Source organism: Adiantum capillus-veneris, chromosome 27 (assembly GCF_014529385.1).
Source record: "Adiantum capillus-veneris isolate H3 chromosome 27, ASM1452938v2, whole genome shotgun sequence".
Classification (NCBI taxonomy): domain Eukaryota; kingdom Viridiplantae; phylum Streptophyta; class Polypodiopsida; order Polypodiales; family Pteridaceae; genus Adiantum; species Adiantum capillus-veneris.
Window position 1 is genome coordinate 69,446,047 of NC_140957.1, and position 24,696 is coordinate 69,470,742.

At 43.1% G+C, this 24,696-nt stretch overlaps 1 protein-coding gene across 1 annotated transcript; it reads right to left on the reverse strand.

The window, feature by feature from the left end:
• Positions 1 to 2,028: 2,028 nt before the first annotated feature.
• LOC147422156 (light-harvesting complex-like protein 3 isotype 1, chloroplastic) lies at positions 2,029 to 4,446 on the reverse strand. The gene is made up of 3 exons (XM_086503206.1): positions 3,853 to 4,446; positions 2,893 to 3,030; positions 2,029 to 2,497 (listed from the first exon to the last, which is right to left on the reverse strand). Exons 1-3 carry the CDS (start codon positions 4,379 to 4,381, stop codon positions 2,244 to 2,246), a joined length of 921 nt encoding a protein of 306 aa, XP_086359332.1. The 5' UTR covers positions 4,382 to 4,446; the 3' UTR covers positions 2,029 to 2,243.
• Positions 4,447 to 24,696: the final 20,250 nt, after the last annotated feature.

Genomic DNA, 24,696 nt, shown 5'->3' on the forward strand with positions numbered 1-24,696 from the left:
TATAGATATGTGGGCATGAGCTTTTGTTATAGCAGTGGCATGTGGCATAGCTTTTTGTATTTTAACTTGTGAGCGAAAGTATCACAATCCAATATCTTAATGTAATATGGTATTTTGTTGCTTTCTTTCTAATAGCGACATATTCATGTATTTATTTTGTATCAGATATTCATTTTCAAGCATTTTCATAATTGAAGTGGCTTCAAGTTCCATATCTTTGGAAGCATGATCTTTGCAATACAATAAGACAATTGGTGCTAGTTGTTGAGGACTATTTAGAACCACACAATATGGATATATTGTTGTTGACTATTGCAATAACATTATGGATGAATCCTTAAGCTCTTTTGCTGAACTAAAGAATCTTGCAATTTTTTCAATTGTTGGTTGGCACAATAGGAACTAACACACCTAGGAATCAATATGTGCCTAATAGCTATGGGGTAGTCACTAAGCGTTATTGTTAGATAGGAGCCTAATAGCTATATGGTAGCTAGTAGCTACACAAATGTGTGATAGCTATTTGCTAGTGGTTGTATATGAGTATGTAATAGCTATTAGTTAGCTTTTAAATAGCTATTAGCTCGTGTGACAGCTATCCATTACCTACCAATACTAACTTTGGATAGCTATTGGCTTCTAGCACATAAATATTTGACAACTTTGTGATAGCTACTTGCCAACTTTGAAGTAGCTATTAGCGAGTAATAGCTGTCCAATAGCTACCAAGGTAAGTTTTTGATAGCAACTTGCATCAGACACATGTATACAGCTATCAAAAAGCTATTAGCTACTAATAGCTTTTCTATAGCTACTGTATAGTTATGTACAAAAAAATTGGCTAGCTCACAACTTTTTTATCAACCATTTAGATGGTTATCAAACAATTATTAAACTTTTTCATCAACCATTTATATGGGTTAGTAAATGATTGGTTTTGAAAAAGGTGACCAACTTTTTCTGTGTATTGAAACGTTTTGAAAGTCAAAATATGGTCCAATTCCAAAGTTATCTTCTCAGAACTATGGTCCATTTAAACTCATCAAACTCATAGACGAAGTTGCTAACATGTAGGATTTACCATCCTCTTCCAGAGTGCATTCATTGTTATGTGTTAGAGGTGTACAACTACAGCTAAGAATTGATGACAATGTGGTGAACAGATGTTTTGGTACAGTAGATCAAACCACCAAGTTTGCCTCATGAACTAGACGTAATCTCAATTCTTATATTCTAGGTACAAGACATCAAGAACGCCATCAAATTTTGGTTAAGAGCAAAGGTAGACCAAAGAAGGGTTCTACTTGGGAGAACAGTAGTGTGATTAAGAAAAAATTTATCACTTTGTTTTCGAAATCGAAAACTTCTGTAGAGTACTTTGAGGACAAGGGTCTATTGCAAGGACTTCGCAAGAAGAGTAAAAATACAGGGGCGTAGCTATTCCATGGCGTTCAAGGATTGGACCAAAATGTGTGCTTAAGTCCCAAGACTACCATCAGTTGCCCCCCCTCCCCCCCGCCCCGCCCGCGGCTATTCAACGCCAATCACGAGCATGAGGCTTGAGCCTGGTCCTAATGCAAGACACTCACTGATTTGCAGCTGCTGCAAGCCAAAATTATGTGCTGCCACATAATCTGAACCAGGAGAGTGGAGGCAGAAAAATCGATTGAGGGCTGCCGTTGCCCTCATCTGAACCCAGCCTAAGTACGCCAAATATGATGCTCTTGCAAATCTTCAATCCTTAAGGTCACATGTATCTCAAGTATGGGGACAGAAAACTTTTATTTTCATTGCATATTGGCGGGTTACACCCTCTTATAAAGTAAGTTGCCATGGTGGATAATGCCACAAGTAGTTCTAAGTATGACCATCTTGATGCAAATGCTTACAGTATTATCAAGCCAGTAGCATGACACCGGACCATAACAAAAAGCATCTCTCTCTGTCACTCTCTCTCTCTCTCTCTCTCTCTCTCATGGGTGTCTGTGTGCACACACAATGAATGTGTGGAGTGTCACCATCCAAATCTTTACTAGGCAGAGAAAGACAATTTACTAAGAATAATCAGCAAAAATACAACAGTACTTGTGGAAAATGTGTTCTTCTCCACAAGTAAAAGATCAGAGTTAAATCTGCCTCAAAGCCCCTGCTCCTCAAAACCCATCAATGTTGGTAGTATGAAGGTTTTGTATTGTTGTGTGAAACAAGAAACCTTTTCTGCAGCACATAAGAGGGATTCAAGCCTATTCTTCTCTCTTGGAACCAGGCGCTTGGTCCTCCTGCCAGGTGGCTTGCCACTGCCTGTCATAAAATGTCCACTCCTGCGCTAATTGCTTTAAGGTATCAAGATCTTCATTCTTCCGGATAAAAAGCACTCCAAGCACTGATATGAACAGCAAGAGCTTGCCTAAAAAGCTGCTGGTTTGATCTACAAGTCCGACTCCCGTCAGACTATCAACCACATAACCCATAAAGAAACCAACCATAGCCGCACGCCCTGCAAACACATTAAAATACTAAAATAAGACAATGTGAAAAAGGTATTGGCCACAGACATAGAACCACATACATATGTACATACCTACATACATAACATTTCATACATACATATGGACCTCCATAAACACATTACATGGATGCGTTCATAACATACATACATATGTACATACCATTCTTGTGTACTCATATGCACCCACCGACACACATTTGAGCATACATATGTCCATACCTAAATACATAACATGCATGCATGCATCGGTGCAATGCTACAATTCTTGTGTATTCATGCGCACATGTGTACATACCACCCATACATGCATCGGCACAACGCTATTATGGTAGGAATCCCTGTAGCTTAAATCACAAAGTAGAAGGTTAAAAACCAAAAAGTACCATTCAAGAGTTCTGCCTCCGGTAAATGAAATCTTTTCACCCACGCCCACCATGGAATAATGCCAGTGTCAAAAACGACGGGGTCCTCATTTGTAGATGCCTCAGGGTTGTCTTCTAACCATTTTCTTCTGATGACCTCTGAGAGCAATTCACAGAAAAAAAAATGAAATTAAGACAAGAAATGAGAAAATTTGGCAAGCATGACAAGCTCTACATTTTACATAGGGGCCCTTGGAGACACTATGAAGACCACTCTATAAACAAAGCTACACGCACAACCAGATAAATACTCACTTAAATAGAAAATTTCCAAGCACTAATAACACAGAAGAAGCCCGAATAGAGGTGACCATATCCGAAACCGGACATAGTGTGATGCATTAGTACTTCCAATCAAAAGCCAGCTCAATGTGAAAGCATGCAATGTATGATATACACTGGGGATAATGTTACCGCCCAAATTAAACACTTGTCCACCTATAACAGAATTCCAAACCCTGAACTACAAGAAACAAGCACGCCTCAAAAGTACCCTCTCCTGGGCAGTGAGCACTGCCATGAGATGTCGTATGGGTGCAACCCTCGACACCGTCCGACTCCACTCTTCCATCGTCATCGGTCTCCGCATGTGGAGAGAGAAACCAAAAAAAAAAGAACTCAACATTGCCAAATGCACATCTCCTACGATCACAAGCTACACTAAGACTCAAAACTCCATTATTTATACTATGATACAAAACTAAAGCAAATAGACAACTATAATGCGACCGCCATATTGAATATAGCAATAATGGAAGCTTTGAAAAACAAAAGTACTCTCAAACAAAGGCATTTGACCCAACTTCAGTTATCAGACAATCTTCCGTCTTCATAAACACATGGTAAACCCTGCTCCTACACTAATCAAGTGCACAAATATCTGAGCACAAGGAGAGATATGGCAAATAAAAGAGGGAAAACCTGCATCAATAACAGCATCCCAGTCGACCTTGCCATCTACAGTGAACTGCTGAATATCCCAAGTCCCGTTCTTCCATCTCGCATCCTCAAAAGGCCCAGTCATGGCAAGTCTTGGAGCAGACTTGCCAAGAGCAGACGCACTTGGATCCTTACCAGCTGCCTTCTCCCCTTTGAGGGTGCCACCACGCTCCAACATGGAAGGCTTCCGTGGAGCCGCTTTGGCAGCAACACCGGGCGTATCCGGCTCCTCGTCTAGCACCGCCACTTGCCCTACCACAGAGTCTGACGATGCACCTGCTGCAGAAGAGTTGGATGTGTATGAATCATCCCCTTGCGCTCGAGGACACACTAAATTACAAGGATTTCTGAAAAAGTTAGGGTTCGTGCGAGCTCCTATTGCCAAAGATCTGAGGAAGAGCGAGGATGGACGCCATTGATGAGCTGCTTGACTCTGCTGTTGTTGCTGCTGCAGAGACAAAACCGATGAAGCGGAGGTAGCCCCTATGGCCACTGCCCTGGGATTAACCATAGCCCTCTACCTCCTCTCTACCTCTCCTCTGCCTGAATTTTGCCCGGCTCCCTACTGAGAAGATCCATGTTGGCTAGATAAGCTTCCTCGTTTCACACTCGGTCTCTTGAAAATTATTCGTCCGGTCTAGACTCTGGTAACCCATTGTGTCCTCATACAGGTAAGGGCATACCAAGCCCTACTTAGGCTTGGTTCGAACGAAGGGTGGGCACACGCGAGAGAAATAGCATACTTCAGGCATGGCAGAATCTCATCCACACTATAACACAGCATCTACTTTTGGACTACCTCACCATGGGTGATGCCCCGCTTAGAAAGACCTCTCTTCCTCTTGTTGTACAACTTGAAATGGGGAGGAGCTTGTAGAAGTAGACGATTGACCATTGAAAGCATGATCACCATGAGATGATGGGAGAGTACCTCCATCTTGTTTTGAATTGGAAGGGTAGTAGCGAGCAGCACAAAGGTACCCTTCTGCTGGCACCTCCATAACCCAGTCAATAAGCACCCCCTAAGAGTGGAGGTCTCTTTGCGAGGCGGAAAACCATCTAGAGGTGAATAGGCCACCCATAGCCCTAGTATAATAGTTGACACATCTAGGAAAGTTTGAATATTCATTAGGAGGAGCAATTGTGCAAGTGGAGAGGCTCTCACAAATGAACAATAAGGCTATAAAGAGGTGCATCTTTAAATTGGGGGTTGGTTGAAACACCCCTAGCAAAGATGCAAGTGAGCTTTGTATAGGTTTTTGAAGAAAAAGTAGGAACACCATGAGAACCTACAAAATAGTTTAAAAATCATAATGTGTGTGTGCATGTGTGCATGTGTGTGTTGTTGTTGTTGTTGTTGTTGTTGTTGTTGTTGTTGTTGTTGTTAGACTTATACTTATACACAAAAGAACATAATAGTTCAAAAAACAGCTGACTTTAAACAAAGGACAACGATTAATGTTACCATATACATGTGGTAGTGATGTGTGTGAACACACTTAGGACAGCCGGGGTATTTTTTCCCTCACTAGGAGGTTTTTTCCCCCGTGCATTGTATATACGTCCATCATTCTAGGGCTATCTATCTTTCCATTGCACACTAAGTAATACACTCTCTGTTGTGTGCCTTGACCTTCCTTCGTCTTCTCCAAGCTGTGTGTTTTACAACAATCCTAATTCCAACAATTGGTATTAGATTAGGTTACATCCTCCCTGGATTAGTCGTTAGCAGCTCCAGCACACGCTTCCTCACTTTCTTCGATTTCTGTGAGATTTGGCCTTCGTTTCCACTACAGGTAGTACTGCACATGCTATTTTGTCATTTTGTGTAAAAATTTTATCAGTGTCGTTTTTTGCATAATACGTCCCTTACAGTCTTCTACAGTTTGTGATATATAGCACATGTTCTTCTTGCTTCGTTTCTCCTCTTTTCGGGCGGTTTTCACATCAAGTGCATGCATTCGTCATGGCTGACAACAACACAGATGTTTTCAAGATGTTTGCTGCTGAGGAAAAATTGGATGGGGACAATTACCCTATGTGGGCTTACATGATGCAACATGTTCTTGTGTCAAAGGGTGTCTGGAATATTGTGCAGGGCATTGATGTACGTCCTGGTTCTGAGGATACATGAGATGTTGAGGATGTTGCAGGTCTTGCTGCAAGGATTGTTGTTGTTAGAGTTGTTCTGTCTACTGTAGAACAAGCTCGTTGAGATGTAAAAGACGCGCAGGCTCATCCATTGATTGCGTTGTTTGTGAAGAGCACTATTACTCCTCACATTCGTTCAGCAAAATCTGCTAAACATGCTTGGGATATTCTAGCTGGTCTTTATGCAAGTCGCAATGAGGCTAAACTCGCATTGCTGTGTAAAGAGCTAGAATTGAAGATTATGCATGAGAAAGATGACATGGACACTTTCCTTGCTGGTGTCAAGGATATCAATGAGCAACTTATTTCTGCAAGTGAAGTCATTTCAGACAGTTCCCTTGTGCAGACTGTTCTTGATGCCTTGCCAAACTCTGACCAGACTTTTGCTAGTACTTGGAGACTTATGACCCAAGGAAATCCTGAAGTTGTCAAGTTTGATGCATTGGGCACATTCCTGTTGCAAGAGTCACTTTCCAAAACAACACAATTAGACAGAGTGCAGTTGAACAGGCTTTTACTGTTGCTCAAAGAAAGGGTGGTAACAACAATGCAGCCACTACTTATGGTTCTTCTACAAGTAGAAAATCACTTGTTCCTAATGCTTCAGCTGGCAGCAATTCGTCTGGAAATTATGGTGATAAGGGCAAAAAGAAGATGTGTTGCCATTATTGTAAAGCTAATGATCACTTGATCAAGCAGTGTTCTAAGTTGAAGGCCAAAGAGGCTAAGAAGAAAGAGGGTGGTTCCACTGCAAATGTTGGATCCACTATAAATGCAGCTATTGTTGAGTCTTCTGTGAAAGGAGACTGTGATGATGATGTTGATGTAGAATGGGCTTTTAGTGCAGAGTGTACCTATAATCCTGTCGTCCATGATGCATGCATGTCAGTTGTTGTAGATTCACATGTGTGGTATTTTGACAGTGGTGCTACAAAACACATTACCTCACATCGTGATTTTTTCATCTCTCTTGAGTCTGTCCATCACGGGAATTCAGTTACTTGTGCCAACAATGTCTCTTATCTGGTTCAGAAGTTGGAAAGATTGTGCTTACTGCTGCAAATGGCAGTTCTTTCACACTTGTCGATGCACTTTATGTACCTGGGATCAAGAAGAATCTTTTGTCTGTATTTGCACTTGCTAGACTTGATCTTGTAGTAAAATTTGTGGATGATAGATGTACAACACATGATCTCAGTTTCGGTGATGAAATTGTTGCATCTAGCATTTTATGGTGTGGGCTGTATAAGCTCACTTTGTATGGCAAGTGTGGGCAGAATTTTGCAAATGCAGATGTGGATTCAAAGGCTATTTCAGATGCAAAACTTTGGCATACACGTTTTGATCATCTGAATTTTGCCAGTTTGCTGCGTTTGCAAAAATCTGATATGGTTGCTTCTTTGCCGCCACTTGAAGCACCTGTCAAACTTGTTTGTGAAGGCTATATTTTGGGTAAGATACAACGTTCGAAGTTTCCAAAGGATGGTTCAGTTAGGGCCACATGCAGGTTGTAGCTTGTGCATAGTGATGTTTATGGGCCCATGTAAACTCCGTCCTTGGGCAATTACCTTTACTTCATGACTTTCATTGATGATTACTCCAGGTATGCATGGGTATTTTCGCTTAAAGCGAAGTCCGAAGTATTTATGTTCTTCAAACAATTTCTGGCTATGGCTGAAAATGTACTATGGACACCCTGTTCCGATCGAGAGGGGGAGTATATGTCTCATGATTTTAATGCATTTATGGCTAGTCGTGGGATAAAACACCAATGTATAATGCCTTATACGCCTCAGCAAAATGGTATTGCTAAGAAGAAATACAGATCACTTACGAAAATGGCACAATGTATGGTCAAAAGTCAAGCTTTGCTGCATTCTTTTTGGGTTGAGGCCATCATGTGTGCCACTTATGTACTAAACAGGTGTCCTACGAAAGCTTTGCAGTCTATTACTCCATATGAAGCATGGCATGATAGAAAGCCTTCTATTGAGCACATGCATGTTTTTGGTTGCTTTGGTGCCACAAACATAGGGCAAAAAATTGGATGATAAGGCTGGAAAATGTATTTTTGTTGGTTATAGTACTGAAAGCAAAGGTTACAGGTTGTATCATCCACAAACAAAGTATTCTGGTTTCACGGGATGTTGTGTTTGTGGAAGATTCTGTTCATCCCTTGTTGTCATGTACTAGAGACAGTAATGTAAGCTCATATGACATTTATGACACTTTGTTGCCTCTTTTTAGTGGTGGAAGTACGAATGTAAATTCCAATGACACACATGTACAGCCTATGGGGGTTTCTAAAAATGTTACGGATCAGCCTATTACTGATGTAGATGTACATGACGTACTTGATGAGGAAAGGGCTGAGAATGAGCAGGCTAGAGGTATGCCTAAATGGTTGGTGCATACTTTGCGTGATAGTAAATTGGATGCACCTTTGTCTAGTCGTACTCGTTCAGGTTCTCACCATGCATCTTATGCATCACATTGTTATGCTTTGGATGTCTCTAGCTTACATGACCTCTATCTTTTGATGAAGCACTATAGCTATGAAGATTGCCTTGTACTCAGCCTCACAACTAGAAGTGGCCACAGTAGGTTGCTTCTTGCTCAACCATGATATACGTGAACTGTCAAGCATGAAACAAAAACCACTTGTGGACACTCACGTGTCAAAACAACCACCCTATCTACTCTGTGCCTTATGACTAATTTGGGTAGTGGACAAGACACTGGAAACTCTATGCTTCATTAAAAGATAGAGGTTCCTCAACTCACGTGCCTTATGACTAATTTGGGTAGTGGATAGGACATTGGCAACACTATCTACACTGACAGTCAGCACTTGTTGAGAATGCACTTGTTGATTCTCCTATGCTTCTCCTTCGCATTTTCTCGCTTAGGAGAACACCCACAACATCATCAAACTAAAGAGTATTTGTGCCAAAGATAGAATTACTTACAGCCATCACAAGGTTGTCCCAACTATCTGGTAGAGATGATAGTATAAGGAGAGCACACACTTCGTCATCAAAATTGATTTTCACCGATCGAAGTTGACTTATGTTGGTGTTAAAGTCATTTAGGTGTCCTACAACTGAACCATTCTCTGCCATCTTTAAATTGAACAAGCGCTTCATGAGAAATACCTTATTGCATGCCGATGGTTTCTCGTAGAGACCGTCAAGTGACTTCATCAAGTCCTCCATGGTCTTCATCTCTAAAACGTACCGTTGATGCCAAGCTTAGCCGGATTGTTCCTAATTCCTTTCGGTCAAGGAAAATCCATGCTTCATCTGCCATTGTTCGGGCTTCTTTATAATTGCATGTAGTCTTCTGTATCAGAAGGTCTACCAGGCTGCCCCCTCCAACGACGAGCTCATGATGAGGTTTGCGAGGGGGTTTGCATATGAATACTGCGATGCTGCCAAAGCAAACCCCAACAGCCATAAGATTGCATGGGCTTTGGTTGGGGATCAAGTATTAGAGAATGTCAAGAGTCATAAGGGGGAGCTCAATCGTAAAATACAGAAGTTCATGTCCGATTACAGCGTGAAGCAAGCCCCCACATTTGAAAGACTAATAGAGAATGTTATGGGGACGGTCCTGCGACATCCAACCACCCTCTACAACACATGTGGACAGCCTCTTAGACCCTCTACATAGCATGGGTGGATAATCTTGCCGATGACCTTAAGCAGCAGGCAGTGAAGGCAAAAGAGAAGGTGAAGTCTACAAAGACACTCCTGCCTGCAAAGTGGGACTTATGGTTGCGCAACGAAGGTACCTCCTCAGCTTGTGCACCCATCACTGCAGAGGTGGAGAGCCTGAGAGAGGAGGTGGAGAAATTGAAAGCCTCTCCAATAGAAAACGCAGCTGCAATTGCCAAAAAGGAGGCTGAAATCGGAGCCCTTACAAGGGTACTCTCCAAGTCCTTTGTATTCAATGATGCTGCAAAGATGAAGGGGGGGATGTCAGCCATGCAAGTACTCCAATCTTCTCTTTCTTTAAAGTGTATAAAGTGCTAAAAGTGGTTGAGAGTGCTCACCTTTTAAGCACTTGTGAGCACTTTCAGCCACCTACATGCTCTTTTAAGCACATGCAAACACCTGGAAATGCCTGCAAGTGCTTGCAGGTGCATAAAAGTGCTTTGCATGTGCTAACAAATGCTTGACTATTTAGCACTTGCAAACACTTTTAACCACCTGCTAGCACTTTTAAACACCTACAAATGCCTGCAAGTGCTAAAAAGTGCCTAAATTTTATGCACTTGCAAACACTTTGAACCACCTGCTCTGCAGGCACATTAAAGCACTTTGAAGCACTTTCAACCACTTGCAAACTCTTGCAAGTGCTTGAAGGTGCTTCAAAGTGGTTAAAATTGCTTCAAGATGCTTTCAAAGTGATTAAAATCGCTTTTTGCAATCACTTCATAGCACTTTTAACCACTTTAAGGCACTTTGAAGCAATTTTAAGACCCTACAAGCACTTGCAGGAGTTTGCAGGTGGTTAAAATTTCTTCAAAGTGCTAAAAAGAGCTTCCAAGTGCAAGCAATGCCTTTCAAAGTGTTGCAAGTGGACAGATTGAGCACCTGCAAGCACTTACAAGCCTTTTAAACACCTACAAATGCCTGCAAGTGCTAAAAAGTGCCTAACTTTTATGCACTTGCAAGCACTTTGAACCACTTGGGCACATTAAAGCACTTTGAAAGTGCAAATTGCTTCAAAATGCTTTCAAAGTGCTTAAAAGTTTATTTTGCAATCACTTCAGAGCACTTTGAAGCACTTTTAACCACTTTTAAGACCATGCAAGCATTTGCAAGAGTTTGCAAGTGGTTGAAAGTGCTTCAAAGTGCTAGAAAGAGCTTCCAAGTGCTAACAAGTGCCTTTCAAAGTGTTGCAAGTGGACAAATAGAGAAGTTGCAGGCACTTGCAAGTGTCTACAAGTACTTGAATGTTCCAGCAAGTGCTCCAAGGTGCTTGCAAGTGCCTGCTCTGCTAGGGCCTCCATGTCCCCCATCATGGTTGGTTGTGCACTAATCTTCCTTTGTTTTTAATTTTGTACAAAAAATATTTTAGAAAAAGGACAGGGAGCTTGGTGAGTTCAAAAGAGCAAGTTCATGAAACGAGAGGGCAAGGCCCTTCTAGTGCCCACTTCACCTTCCAGTCTAAATTTAGTGTGGATACTGTTTTATTGTCTGGAAATTGTGTGGCATGTGGTCAAGGACTGTCGGGAAAATATGCGATCGGTGTCTTTCAGCTGTTGTGTGCCCACAGATACCATCCGTTATGCTTTTCAGTAGTCAATGTGATTGATCCCAAGTGTGTTTTACCAGACTGTAAATGCGAGATACCCCATCTAGCAAGATGTTGGGCACTTGGGAATTCTTATGAGGAGCTTGAAGGTAGGTTGGTCATTTTATACAACAAAACTTATGCTAATCTGTTGTGGAGACTAATTGTGTACGCTGGTTCAGTTGAGCCAGTGGCTGAGAAAGAACATCGTCCATGCACGATGTGAACGAGGTCTTTGACCTTGACGCAATGCTGCTGAAGTACAAGAACTTTGAAGGTGGGAAAACTGTTGAGGGTGGTGGCTGAGACATTGTGAAGGAGACAACTCCGTCCGCAAGCAACCAAGGTAATGTCAATTTTGTATATCTGTCTCCTCCCATGTCTGAATCATGGTCACCGTGTTCATTGTGGTCACAATATGTTGCCGAGGTACTGATGCCTGTAAGGAGGACAATGTAGTTGAGGTAGAGGATCCTAAAATGGAATCAACCCTTCAATTTGTAGTGGTGGAGATGTGAAAGAAGAGAAAGAAGCAGATGGAGGACGAGCTATCCCAGGACCCCAAAAAGAGTACTTGCATACTCCCCCAAAAACCAGAGCATGCAAGAAGCTTTAACTTCTTGAAGCTTTGTATCTTTTTTTTTTCATGCTATCTTTTTTAGATTGCAGCTTTGTATCTTTTTTCCCGGCAATATAAATTCAAGTATTCTCTAAGGAGCTTGACCAAGAACCTCTCGAAGCTTGAGCAAGCCAAGGTAAAAGGACATTCCAAGCAAAGTCGAGATAAAACAAGCAACCAAGATCGGAGCAAGCCAAGGCAAGAAAGACAGATCGAGGTCGAGGCTTGAGCAAGCCGGCAAGGGAAGATTTGAAGCAGGATACGGCTATTTCTCTCTCGTGCATAAGCAAGTGACTCAACGTAAAGAAGCAAGAGGTCAAGAGCACAAGAACGCAAATTAATGGAGTGAATTGAAGCTTGATGATCGAAACAGTGAACTGAATTGAAGTTTGCAGAATCCGCGAGGTATTTGAAGCAGATAAAGAGACATAAGAAAATTTCCATCACCAACATCAGTCCGAAGTTGATTAAGCATTTTTGTTAAGTCCGGTGTCGTTAACGGCCCGGTTAATCTTGTAAACGGGAGCTTAAGCTCCTAGTTAGCAGATGATCCAAGTGACGGTGCTGTTAACAGCCCGCCTTGGCTAAAGAGTAAGTTGTACTCAAACATATTAATCAATTAATTGATGATTGCGGTGATTGCCAGAGTCTGTTGCATCAGTGTCTCTTATTCTCTCTCTTTCACACCTCCCACAGCCAGAGGCCCGATGCCTGCCCGGATCACGTAGCGAACACTTATCCCTCGACACCGGGAAGTGGCATTTTTGATGCAAGAATTTTTTGTTGTGCCCATACTTTTCCATGTGCCAGATCCCAGTCCAATTGTGCAAGTTCATCCTTCGTAGCATCAAATGGACATTCGCATTTCCTAATAGTCTTGGCTCTGTCAAGAGTCTTAGCCCACTGTATTATAAATGAGGCAGCATCCTTCTTGAGGAAATTTTCTCACTGCCTCTCATTTTGCTTTTCTATCCCAGGCAGAATGACAAAGTTACTCGGATCATTGAAGCACATCTTAAAGGGAATCATCCAGCAGTGTGCGTCGATGTGAGAACATGAGGCAAAATCAAAGCAAACCTGTAACCACTACAAGCATAATATAAATGAATGGTAAGAGACAAAGTATGGTGAGAAATCTACAAAAATATGACAAAATATCCCCTGTAATTGAGCAAAATCTCAAGTATAATCTCAACCATAAACCATGCCAAACTAGCAACAAAGTGGGAGGTAACTCGACCACTACACAATGCTCAAAAGCATGATCAATTGCATCAAATATGATGCTAACATATGCCTAAAATCCACTCCACAATTTGCAAACTCTCCAAGCATAAACTCGAACAAACTGCTCAACTGAGTGTAAACCGCATAACCATATACGCAAGTAGAGAGCAAACTAGCTCAAAACGCATCGCACAAGAGAAATTGCCTGCAAAATATTTGCAAAAACCTATGAAACCTATGACTGTCTATCTGTAGCCACACAAGCATACACAATCACAATCCTCACACTTTCAAGAGTCGGTACAAGAACACCAAACCGTGTCCAAACTGACAAAACCTGTCAAAATCTGTCAAAAGTGAGAGTAAGCACTCAATCACTGTCAAAGTGGGAATATATCGACCACTGTAGAAGATGGCATAACTTTGTGAACTTTTATGGCGAGAAGACGGGGAAAAACGAACAAAATTTCCTTTGCAAATTGAGTCAAAACTCAACCGCAAGCCAAAAAACTGCATATAACTGCTAGACTAGGAGTCAACTCAACCACTAAACCATCAGAGAGAAAACTGTGAATACGTACAAACCATGGCGGGAATGTGGGAAAAATCCGGCAGAGTTTCCCCTGGAAATTGAGCAAAAACTCAAAAAATCTCATCAAATCGCAAGAAAAACTAGACACACAATGTCTCAGTAAACAGATCCACAAATGGTCTACATACGCTGCCAAAAGCCTGACAAACTGGCTCACTCCTGACCGAGTGGCTCTATGGACATATACCTGTCCAAAAACACCTGTAAACCTGTAAATATGCTACCTGCGAGCTATCTTAGCTCAAGTTGTATCCACGTATGCATACAAAGCATGGAATTGCACCAAACTGTGCAAAAAACTGCTCTCTAGTGCTCCACACAAGCTGCATTGCAACCTATGAGCAAAACCACTGAGAAATTGGCAATTACTACCTCATCGATCGGTAAAAACGTCGATCGGAAATGCTGTCCAAGAGCTGTATGCGCTCAAGGAAAAAACTGCTCTGGAATGGTCCGCCAGAGTCGTATGTGTCGGTATGTGCCATTGAAGCCGAAACTGGAGATGACCGTCGAAGTCATAAAGCAGGGGATGGCCGTCGGAGCCGTTTTCCGCCGCCGTCATAAGTGCCAATGCTCTGGCTGCCTGTGCTCAAAGTCGAGAAAATGTTCGATGTCAGTTTTCATCGCGCCGGGCAAAAGTGCGCTAGTCAAATAGCTGCAAATCAGTGTTGAAATCGATGCGCCAAGCCGAGCCGTCAATGCTCGAGGCCATAAACTTGCTAGAAGACCGAACTCGAGTCGATGCCGGATAACACTGGGCTTACTCACTTGTACGTAGCCAATGTGTTCTCACACAATTCGCTTTCTCTCAATCTCCTTTCACTCTCCAAGCAGTTGTACACCAAATTGTCTTGAAAAACATAGTCTCTGTGTTTTGAATTTTCGACCGACCTGCACTCCGAATCAAAAAATGATTTCTTCTACAAAGTTGTAGATCTTAAAGAGATCTACGTTTTGATTAAAAAAAAGTTTTGAAATTGGAGCTTCCTAGCGTAAGTTATGGCCAAAATACTGAACAGTTGTGTCAAGCTGCCAAACCTGAGCGACCTGCTTCTCAGTGTCCCTAGCTCATAGAAAACTTGATCTCTCTCTCCCCTTTTGCCTGGTGGAGTGTAAGCTCCTTGATCTCTGAGATCTACTTTCCGAATTCGTGTCGAACCGCCTCCGATTCGATGCCGCCAAGCACCAAACTCCGTCGCCATCGAGAGATCTCCGCCATCGCCTTGTCGTAGCTCTGATACCAATTGTTGATGAGTGCACGTGTGCATAGATACGTGTGTGTGTGTGTGTGTGTACGTGGTGCGGTGCAGTGTGTGCGGGGAAGAGGGAAGAGCACAAGCCAGTGTGGGTGGAGCAGCCTCACAAGACTAAAGATGAGGAGCTCCTTATTCTCATATGTAATGAAGAATAAGGGTCTGTACACACGTGGTCGGGTGATCGGACACTAGACATCCAGGCGGGAAAAAGACGGAGCGGCTTTACCCCAACAGCCATATGGTAGGAAACCTTGTCCAACAAAGGTATATGCCATCCAAAGAATGAAAGAAACATGCACTAGCATCAGAAGGTTTCTGGGAGCATGTGCCATTTATGTTATTTGGATTCCACATTATGCACATGTAGTTAATCCTCTTTATCAATTGCTTAGAAAGAATCAAAAGTTTAAATGGACAAAAGCACATGTAAAAGCCATGAAAAAGCTAAAGGAATTGCTCTAGTTAGCACCAACTTTGAGAAAGGTAGACTATGAGTGTCAAAGGCCAGTGATTGTGACAGTAGACACTAGTCCTACAGGAATTGGATGGGCAATAGTTTGCTCATGTCCACTCCAATGAAAAGGATCTTTCTGTGTTGCCTTTTGCAAAGAGTGTACATACTCAGCAAGTGTACAAAAAGACCATGACAAGTACCTTAGATTTTGTACAAAACTCATCAACTCCTATGTACTTTTAGGACTTTCCATCATAAGCAAACATTCCACTTTTGAAGGATTTCAAGTTATCACATTCTCGGGGAAAACCTTGCCCTTTTGCATATGTACAAGCAAGGAATTGGAGCGCGTAGTCTACCCTCGACTAGCTGCACAAAAGGGAGTTGCACACAACGTAGCTACCATGCCTCAAACCAAGATGAAGAGAGGTCAATATGCGGAATCACACACCTTCATCAGCCCATTGAGGAGAGAAACACTCTCAACTCACCACATCAGGCTCTCACACGGCGAGAGGGGTACCCCTACATCTAAACCCCCACCCTTCACTACAAGTTGTAGCAACATGAGCTTCCCTCTTCATAGCGGAAGACACCTCTTCACTCACGACCCCAATGTTTAGTTTTTATTCATGTTTTTAATGCACTTACACACTCTTTGAAGCTTCGACACTTCTATGTAACAAAACCAACAAACTATGTACCCTGCACAACTGGCCCGCATACACTGCCTTTGTACACTTTGTACAAGCATGCTTTATTTGCATCCAAGGGTCCCAAAAGCATTAAAAAAAATTTATCAAAGACTTTGTGGCGGTCTATATCATTTCTCAAAAACATGTCACAACGTGAAACCTGGTGCACTATTCCAAGGGCCCACCTCCCACATGTCCATTAATCACACATGCATAGCCATTTGGATCTTTTGAATCCAACCAACGAGTTTGATGATCCTATTCTGTTCTTTCTCTTCTGCACCATATTAAAGTATCCCACCAAGAACCATTCCCCTTTAACGTGGATGTCTTTTAAGTGTTCCGACAGTTTTGTTATGTCCTTCGACAATCAGGGTCTATATATGGTGATGATAGTAATATGATGATCAACCCACTTGATCTTTACTCCTAGAGCTCTCCCAGAGGGATGATTTAAAACCACCTTTGGCTCTAGATCCCTATCCACAACAAAGAGGATGCCATTGTACCCATCAGCCACTTCTCTGTAGTAGACAAGCTTCTTCCCCACTGCTCGCTTTCTCTTCCTTGCAGCATTGAGGTGATGCTCGTGGATAGCCCAACAATTTATTTCCTTGTCTTTTTTTACTTCCTCCCAAAAAAGGGAGTTCTTCTTCTGGGTTTTAATCCCCTTCACTGGCATTCCATAAGTGGATAACAAACTCTTCCATTACTGAGAGAGGGGTACGAACTCCTCCACCTCAAGGAACTCTTCTTTCGTGCCCTCTTTCTTGCTTTCCTCCTTCATTGGTCCTTTCCCCTTTCCCTTAGTTAGCCTGAGGTATTCCGGGTGAGTATCCTAAAGAACCTCAAAGATATTATTATGAAGGGGGTTTTGAGAATATCTGGTGGGGCTTCTTTCATTTGCCCAACAACTTGTGCCTAGGGTTTGAATTGCTTGCATGAGATGTTGGATATTTGTTGCCATCTTTCATCTTTCTTACCAAATGTGGGTGATAACACAATCTTCTGAAACACTGGGGAGGTCTTTTTTTTTTGGGCGGTGAACATAAAGCGGTATCTTGGGGTGGCCTTTCATTGCTATGCTGGGATTTGGCAGGCTTCTTCAAATTCTCTACGTTATCTTGTTTGTATTAGGCAACCCATCCACTCGTGCCTTTTCATTAATAATTGGTGGAGTCATCGTTGTATCAATATCCATTCGGAGCATTGCAAGCATGATTTTTTCACCAACTACAGGGCCAGGGGCCGTGACTAAGGTAGCTGGACACGACCTAGCAAAGTACCCAAATTTGTTACACTTGAAGCAAGCACCAAAAGAATATGCCAAATTTTAGAGGTATGACCTTCAGAACAACCCCCACATTTACAACCAGACTCTTAGGTTGGGGCTTTCTAAGATCCCACCAAATACACACTTTACCGGCGGTGATACCTACTAAATTGCTTGATGGTACAAACAAAGGGGTACGAGGGTTGCTACTAGGTCTTTCTGTTGGAATTAGGGTTGCAGAGAAATGCACACAGCTTGTAGAAGATGAAGGAAGCTCAAGGCACACTATAGAGAGTGTATTACTTAGTGTGCAATGGAAAGATAGATAGCCCTAGAGTGATGGGCGTATATACAATACTCGGGGGAAAAACCTCCTAAAGAGGGAAAAAATGCCCTAGCGGTCCTAGTGTGTTCACACACATCACTACCACATGTATATGGTAACAAATCTCCCTTGGAGTGATGCAGTGAACGAGAGCTGGCACATGAGTAAAGGGAAGCGCCATGCCCTGAGAACATGATCAGTCCACAAAGGGGAATAGGCCCAAAGCTTTGCGGAAAGCTTCAAGCTTCTCATGAGACAATACCTTTGTGAAACGATCTGCAAGGTTGTCCTGTGTTGGCACTTAAGCCAAGCTGGTCTCTCCTGCTGAGAGCCTCTCCCTGACATAGTGGTAATGCACCTCAATGTGCTTTGTGCGAGCATGAAAAATTGGGTTCCTTGCAACTGCCAATGCACTTTGATTGTAAGTGTAGATAGTGTTGGCAATGTCCTGTCCAACACCCAAATCAGCCATAAGGCGTCTGAGCCATACAACTCAACCGTAGCTGTGAAGACTGCCCTCTACTTAGCCTCACAACTCGAAGTGGCCACAGTAGGTTGCTTCTTGCTCAACCATGATATACATGAACTGCCAAGCATGAAACAAAAACCACTTGTGGACACTTGCATGTCAAAACAACCAGCCCAATCTGAGTCCAAAAAAGAATGTAAGTCTAAGGCAATGATCCCCCCTTGGGATAAAACAAGCCAAGATGTAAAGTGCCACTAAGGTAGCAAAAAATACTCTTGACAGCGTGCCAATTCTTAGACCCTGGGCTATGCATAAATCTGCTGACCTGTGAGACTGCAAACTAAATATCGGGCCTCGTGTTGCATACATAAATAAGGCAACCAACAACAGTTTGATAAAGAGTGACGCCAGCAAAACCACCAGGATCATGTAGACTCAACTTCAAAGCTGTTTCCATGGGAGTGGCAATAGGTTTGCAATCCTCAAGTCCAAACTTACATAGCAATGTCTCTATGTAACTTTTCTGACACAAGGCAATACCACCATCACACTGCTTAAACTATATACCCCGGTAATGATGCAACAGCCCCAAATCTTTCATCTTGAAAGTAGCATTCAAATCAGCGTTAAATTGAGAAATATGTCTCTCATTTGGTACAGTGATCATCAAATCATTGACATAAAGAACCACAATGAGAAGTACATCACCCTCACGCCTTACATACAATGTGCTTTCTGTTGCACTGTTATGAAAGCCTCGTTTGACCAAATGAGTGTCAGCTTTCTCATACCAGGCACGAGGAGATTGCTTCAACCCATACAAAGCCTTCTTACATCTGCGCACTTTGTCCTCTTGTCCTTACAAAACCGCGAGGCCGCGTTACATAAACTTCCTCAAATATGTCACCATTCAAGAAAGCAGTAACAATGTCTGATTGATGTACATCCCAACCAAAATGAGCTGCCAATGCACATAGAAAATGCACAGTAGTCATACGACAAGTGGGAGCAAAAGTCTCTTCATAATCTATGCCTTTTTGCTGTGCATAACCCTTTGCAACAAGTCAATCCTTATGGCGATCGATCTCACCATCTGGCTTGCGTTTCAACTTGTAAACCCACTTCGTACCAATGGCCTTTTTGCCAAGAGGCAAACCACATAAAGTCCATGTGTCATTTTCTATAAGTGCTTCATATTCTGATTGCATGGCAGCCATCCAATTTTTTGAATTCTGTGCTTCATCAAAAGACAGAGGCTCCTTAACATCATGTAAGCTAGACACAGCCAAAGCATAACAATCTGATGCATAAGATGCATGGCGAGAGCCTCAACAAGTACGGCTAGAAAAAGGTGCATCCAATTTACTGTCACGCAAAGTGTGCACCAGCCATTTTGGCATACCTCTAGCCTGCTCATTTTCAGCCCTTTCCTCATCAAGTACATCATGTACATTTGCATCAGTAATAGGCTGATCTGTAACATTTTCAGAAACCCCGTACAGCCTCATTGGAACTTACATTCGTATTTCCACCACTGAAAAGAGGCAACAAAGTGTCATAAATGTCCTGTGAGCTTACATTACTGTCTCTCGTACATGACACAAGGGCTGAACAGAATCTTCCACAAACACTACATCCTTTGAAACCATAATACGTTTTGTTTGCGGATGATACAACCTATAACCTTTTCTTTCAGCACTATAACCAACAAAAATACATTTGACAGCCTTCTCATCCAATTTTTTGCGTTGTGTTTGTGGCACCAAAGCATATGCCAAACAGACAAAAACACGCATGCACTCAATAGAAGGCTTTCTATCATGCCATGCTTCATATGGAGTAGTAGACTGCAAAGCTTTCCTAGGACACCTGTTTAGTACATAAGTGGCACACATGATGGCCTCAAGCCAAAAAGAATGTGGCAAAGCTTGACTTTTGACCAAACATCGTGCCATTTGTGTAAGTGACCTATTTTTCCTCTCGGCAAGACCATTTTGCTGAGGTGTATAAGGCACTGTACATTGGTGTTTTATCCCACGACTAGCCAGAAATGGATTGAATTCATGAGACATATACTCCCCCCCTCGATCGGAACGGAGGGTGTCCATAGTACATTACGAGACATTTTCAGCCATAGCCAGAAATTGTTTGAAGCACATAAAAACTTCGGACTTCACTGTAAGTGGAAATACCCATGCATGCCTGGAGTAATCATCAATGAAAGTCACGAAGTAAAGGTAATTGCCCAAGGACTGAGTTTGCATGGGCCCACAAACATCACTATGCACAAGTTGCAACCTGCATGTGGCCCGAACTGAACCATCCTTTGGAAACTTAGAACGTTGCATCTTACCCAAAATACAGCCTTCACAAACATGTTTAACAGGTGCTTCAAGAGGCGGCAAAGAAGCAACCATATCAAATCTGTGCAAACGCAGCAAACTGGCAAAATTAAGATGACCAAAACGTGCATGCCAAAGTTTTGCATCTGAAATAGCCCTTGAATCTGCAACAATAGCATTTGCAAAATTTTGTCCACACTTGTCATACAAAGTGAGCTTATATAGCCCACGGCACAAAAGGCCAGATGCAACAATTTCATCACCAAAATTGAGATCATGAACTGTACATCTATCATCCACAAATTTGACTACAAGTCCAAGTCTAGCAAGTGCGGATATAGACAAGAGATTCTTCTTGATCCCAGGTACATAAAGTGCATCAACAAGTGTGAGGGAACTGCCATTTGCAGCAGTAAGCACAATCTTTCCAACTCCCTGAACCGGATAAGAGGCATTGTTGGCACAAGTGACTGAATTCCCATGAGGGACAGACTCGAGAGAGGTGAACAATTCACGATGTGACGTAATGTGCTTTGTAGCACCACTGTAGAAATACCACACATGTGAATCTGCAGCAACTGACAAGCATGCATCATGGACAGCAGGATTGTAAGTGCACTCTGCACTAAAAGCCCATTCTGTATCAACATCAGCATCACAGGCTCCTTTCACAGAAGACTCAACAATGGCTGCATTTGTAGGGGAACCTGTATTTGTAGTGGAACCACCCTCTTTCTTCTTAGCCTCTTTGGCCTTCAACTTAGGACACTGCTTGATCAAGTGATCATTAGCTTTACAATAATGGCAACGCATCTTCTTTTTGCCCTTATCACCAGAATTGTTAGCAAAGTGCTGCCAGCAGAAACATTAGGAACAGAAGATTTGCCACTCGCAGTAGAACCATAAGAAGTGACTGCATTGCTGTTACCACCCTTTCTTTGAGAAGCAATAAAAGCCTGTTCAAATGCACGCTGTCTAGTCCTATTTTTTCTGGAAAGTGACTCTTGCAACAACAATGTGCATAATGCATCAAACTTGACAACTTCAGGATTTCCTTGGGTCATAAGTCTCCAAGTACTAGCAAAAGTCTGGTAAGAGTCTAGCAAGGCATCAAGAACAGTCTGCACAAGGAAACTGTTTGAAATGACTTCACTTGCAGAAATAAGTTGCTCATTGATATCCTTGACACCAACAAGGAAAGTTTCCATGTCATCTTCCTCATGCATAATCTTCAATTCTTGCTCTTTATGCAACAATGCGAGTTTAGCCTCATTGCGACTTGCGCAAAGACCATCTAGAAAATCCCAAGCCTGTTTTGCAGATTTCACTGAATGAATGTGAGGAGTAATAGTGATCTTCAGAAACAATGCAATCAATGGATGAGTCTGCGCGTCTTTTACATCCCAACGAGCTTGTTCTACCGTAGACAAAACAACTCTAATAGCAGCAAGACCTCCCACATCCTCAACATCGCCTACATCCTCAGAACCAGGACGTACATCAATGCCCTGCACAATATTCCAGACACCCTTTGACCCAAGAACGTGTTGCATCATATAAGCCCACATAGGGTAATTGTCCCCATCCAACCTGTCCTCAGCAGCAAACATCTTGAAGACATCTGTGTTGTTGTCAACCATGGTAAATGCTGCACCTGATGTAAAAACTGCTCCAAAATAGGAGAAACGGAACGGGAACAACATGTGCTATATAGCACAAACCGTAGAAGACTGTAAGGCACCTGTTATGCAGAAAACGGCACTGACAGAAACTCCACACAAAATGGCGAAATAGCCTATGCAACACTGCCTGTAGTGGAAACAGATGCCAAAGTGAGCCCAAGTCAGAAATCTGAGCAGACTCAGCTCTACGAGCTTGCCCAAAATATTTTCCGACCTACGAACGCTCACCAAAGCTCATTGAAATTGGAGAAAGTGAGCAGGCGTGTAGTGGAGCAGCTGGCAACTAAGCCCGGGAGGATGCAGCCTGCTCTGATATCAATTGTTGGAATTAGGGTTGCAAAGAAACGCACACAGCTTGGAGAAGACGAAGGAAGCTCAAGGCACACAATAGAGAGTGTATTACTTAGTGTGCAATGGAAAGATAGATAGCCCTAGAGTGATGGGCGTATATACAATGCTCGGGGGGAAAAACCTCCTAAAGAGGGAAAAAATGCCCCGACGGTCCTAGTGTGTTCACACACATCACTACCACATGTATATGGTAACACTTTCAAGTTGCGTCGTAGCCATGATGGAAGGTTGAAAATTTCCACCCACATCGAGCTCATATCTTGGAAAGCATCAAGGGATTCAAATAAGGGATCCCAAGGGAGCATGCACACCGACGACCAGAGAAATAGCGGACTTTTGTCAAAAACCTTAGCCACTGCCGCTTCGTCGCTAATTGCACAGAGGAGATGCCTTTTTCAAGGTATTGCATGTTGGATGCAGATCCACCCTCATTCAAAATGTTGGAGCTATGAAGCCAATTGATGTCAGGACAAGGGTCCTGTAACCTAAGAACTAGGATGGTCATGGACTACGGCCAAGGGTCGGGCTAGACAATGTGGACAGGGGATCCATCTAGGGCAAGGGGCTAGGAGCCCGCCTATATAAAGGGAGGTTAGGAGGAGGATCTTCAGTCTAGTTTCCCCTAGTTCTTACACTGGTATCAGATCTTAGGTCTCTCTTCCACTCTCTCTCTAGGCGTGGTCACTTTTTGCTCCTAAAAATAGGAACTTTAGGTGATAACCGTGGCCTTCGTGGGGCCTTTTCCATTTTTAGCAAGGGACTGTCTAAATCGGGCATACTTTCCTGTTTTGGAAGCTGAGCTATGGCGCATGAAACAGCACCCTCTTGGGCTTGACGGAGGCACCCTGGGAAGAAAGGGGGGAGTCCAACACCTCGCGGGGCCGTTAGCCGCTTGAGCTAGCCACACACATCTTCTTCTTGCTCGCGCTGTTGACAGCACGCTGCCTACTCTCGCCTAAGCTCTCCGATAAATTCCCTTACTCTTCTCGGCTTGCTTAAGCTCTATTGCTTCCCACTGGCTTCGAGAACTCGCGAGAGAGAGAGAGAGAGAGAGAGAGAGAGAGAGAGAGAGAGAGAGAGAGAGAGAGACTTTGCTTCACTGACTTGTGTTGCTAGCCGAGGACTAGCCAAGCTCTCTCCTCTTCCGAGCTCTTCACCCCGTAACCCTCATCTCCTTCGCTTCCTTCTTGCCCTCGTTCAACTTCTCTTCTTTTTGTTGCTTACCCCCCTGTGCAATGCCCTAAGTTTTTTATTAATAGCCTTTTTGCCTCCCTTAGCAACGACGGCACCGTCGTTGCTAGGGAGCGCAAAATCATCCTCCAAATGACGTGGCAGCCCGACCGTCTGGGTACACGGAACGCGGCAAAAACGGACCCAAATCTGGTCGTTCTGCTGAGCTGAACATAGTTCGTTTCATGGCGGTCGCCATCGGAGGCTCATGGAACCCGGCGCGACTCATCTTTTCCCTGCGCAGTCTCGCACGCTGCCTTGCCCACCATCGCCATGTGTTTTTTATTTTATTTTCCCTTAATTCCTCAAGTGGGCGACCTCTAGTGGCGGGCACCCTTTGTGAATATGGGCAGCCTTGCCTTTGCTTCTGGGTGGGCGGCAGCCCTTTGGTTGCTCTTAGGCGGCCATAGCTCTTAAGTAGCCACACTTCGTATACATATCGGCAAATCATTATCAAGCACTAAATCGTTCTTCAGCACTCCTTCATTGGACGACCATATTAGGCGGCACTGGCATACATGCCGACTAAAGCAATGCCAAGCATACCATTTTTCTCCAGCAAGCCATATCCATGTTGTCTTTTCCCTGCAATCATTGCATTCCAAGAGACGACATTCCGATCACGAAGCTCTTCAAGCACTTTTTGTGCTTTATGAGAAGTACACCAAATTTGGCGTACATGTAAAACTGTCGTAGTGCCATTGGTGGCAGTATACCCTGCTTAGCAATGCATTGCAGGAGATAACATTTTGGACAGATTCTCCTTGAGCACTTACTCTTTTGCATTCCAAAACCCTGGCTGTAGCTCATTGACCGAGCGGACCGGAGTGGTACGGAACCAGCTCCCGGTGAATCTTTA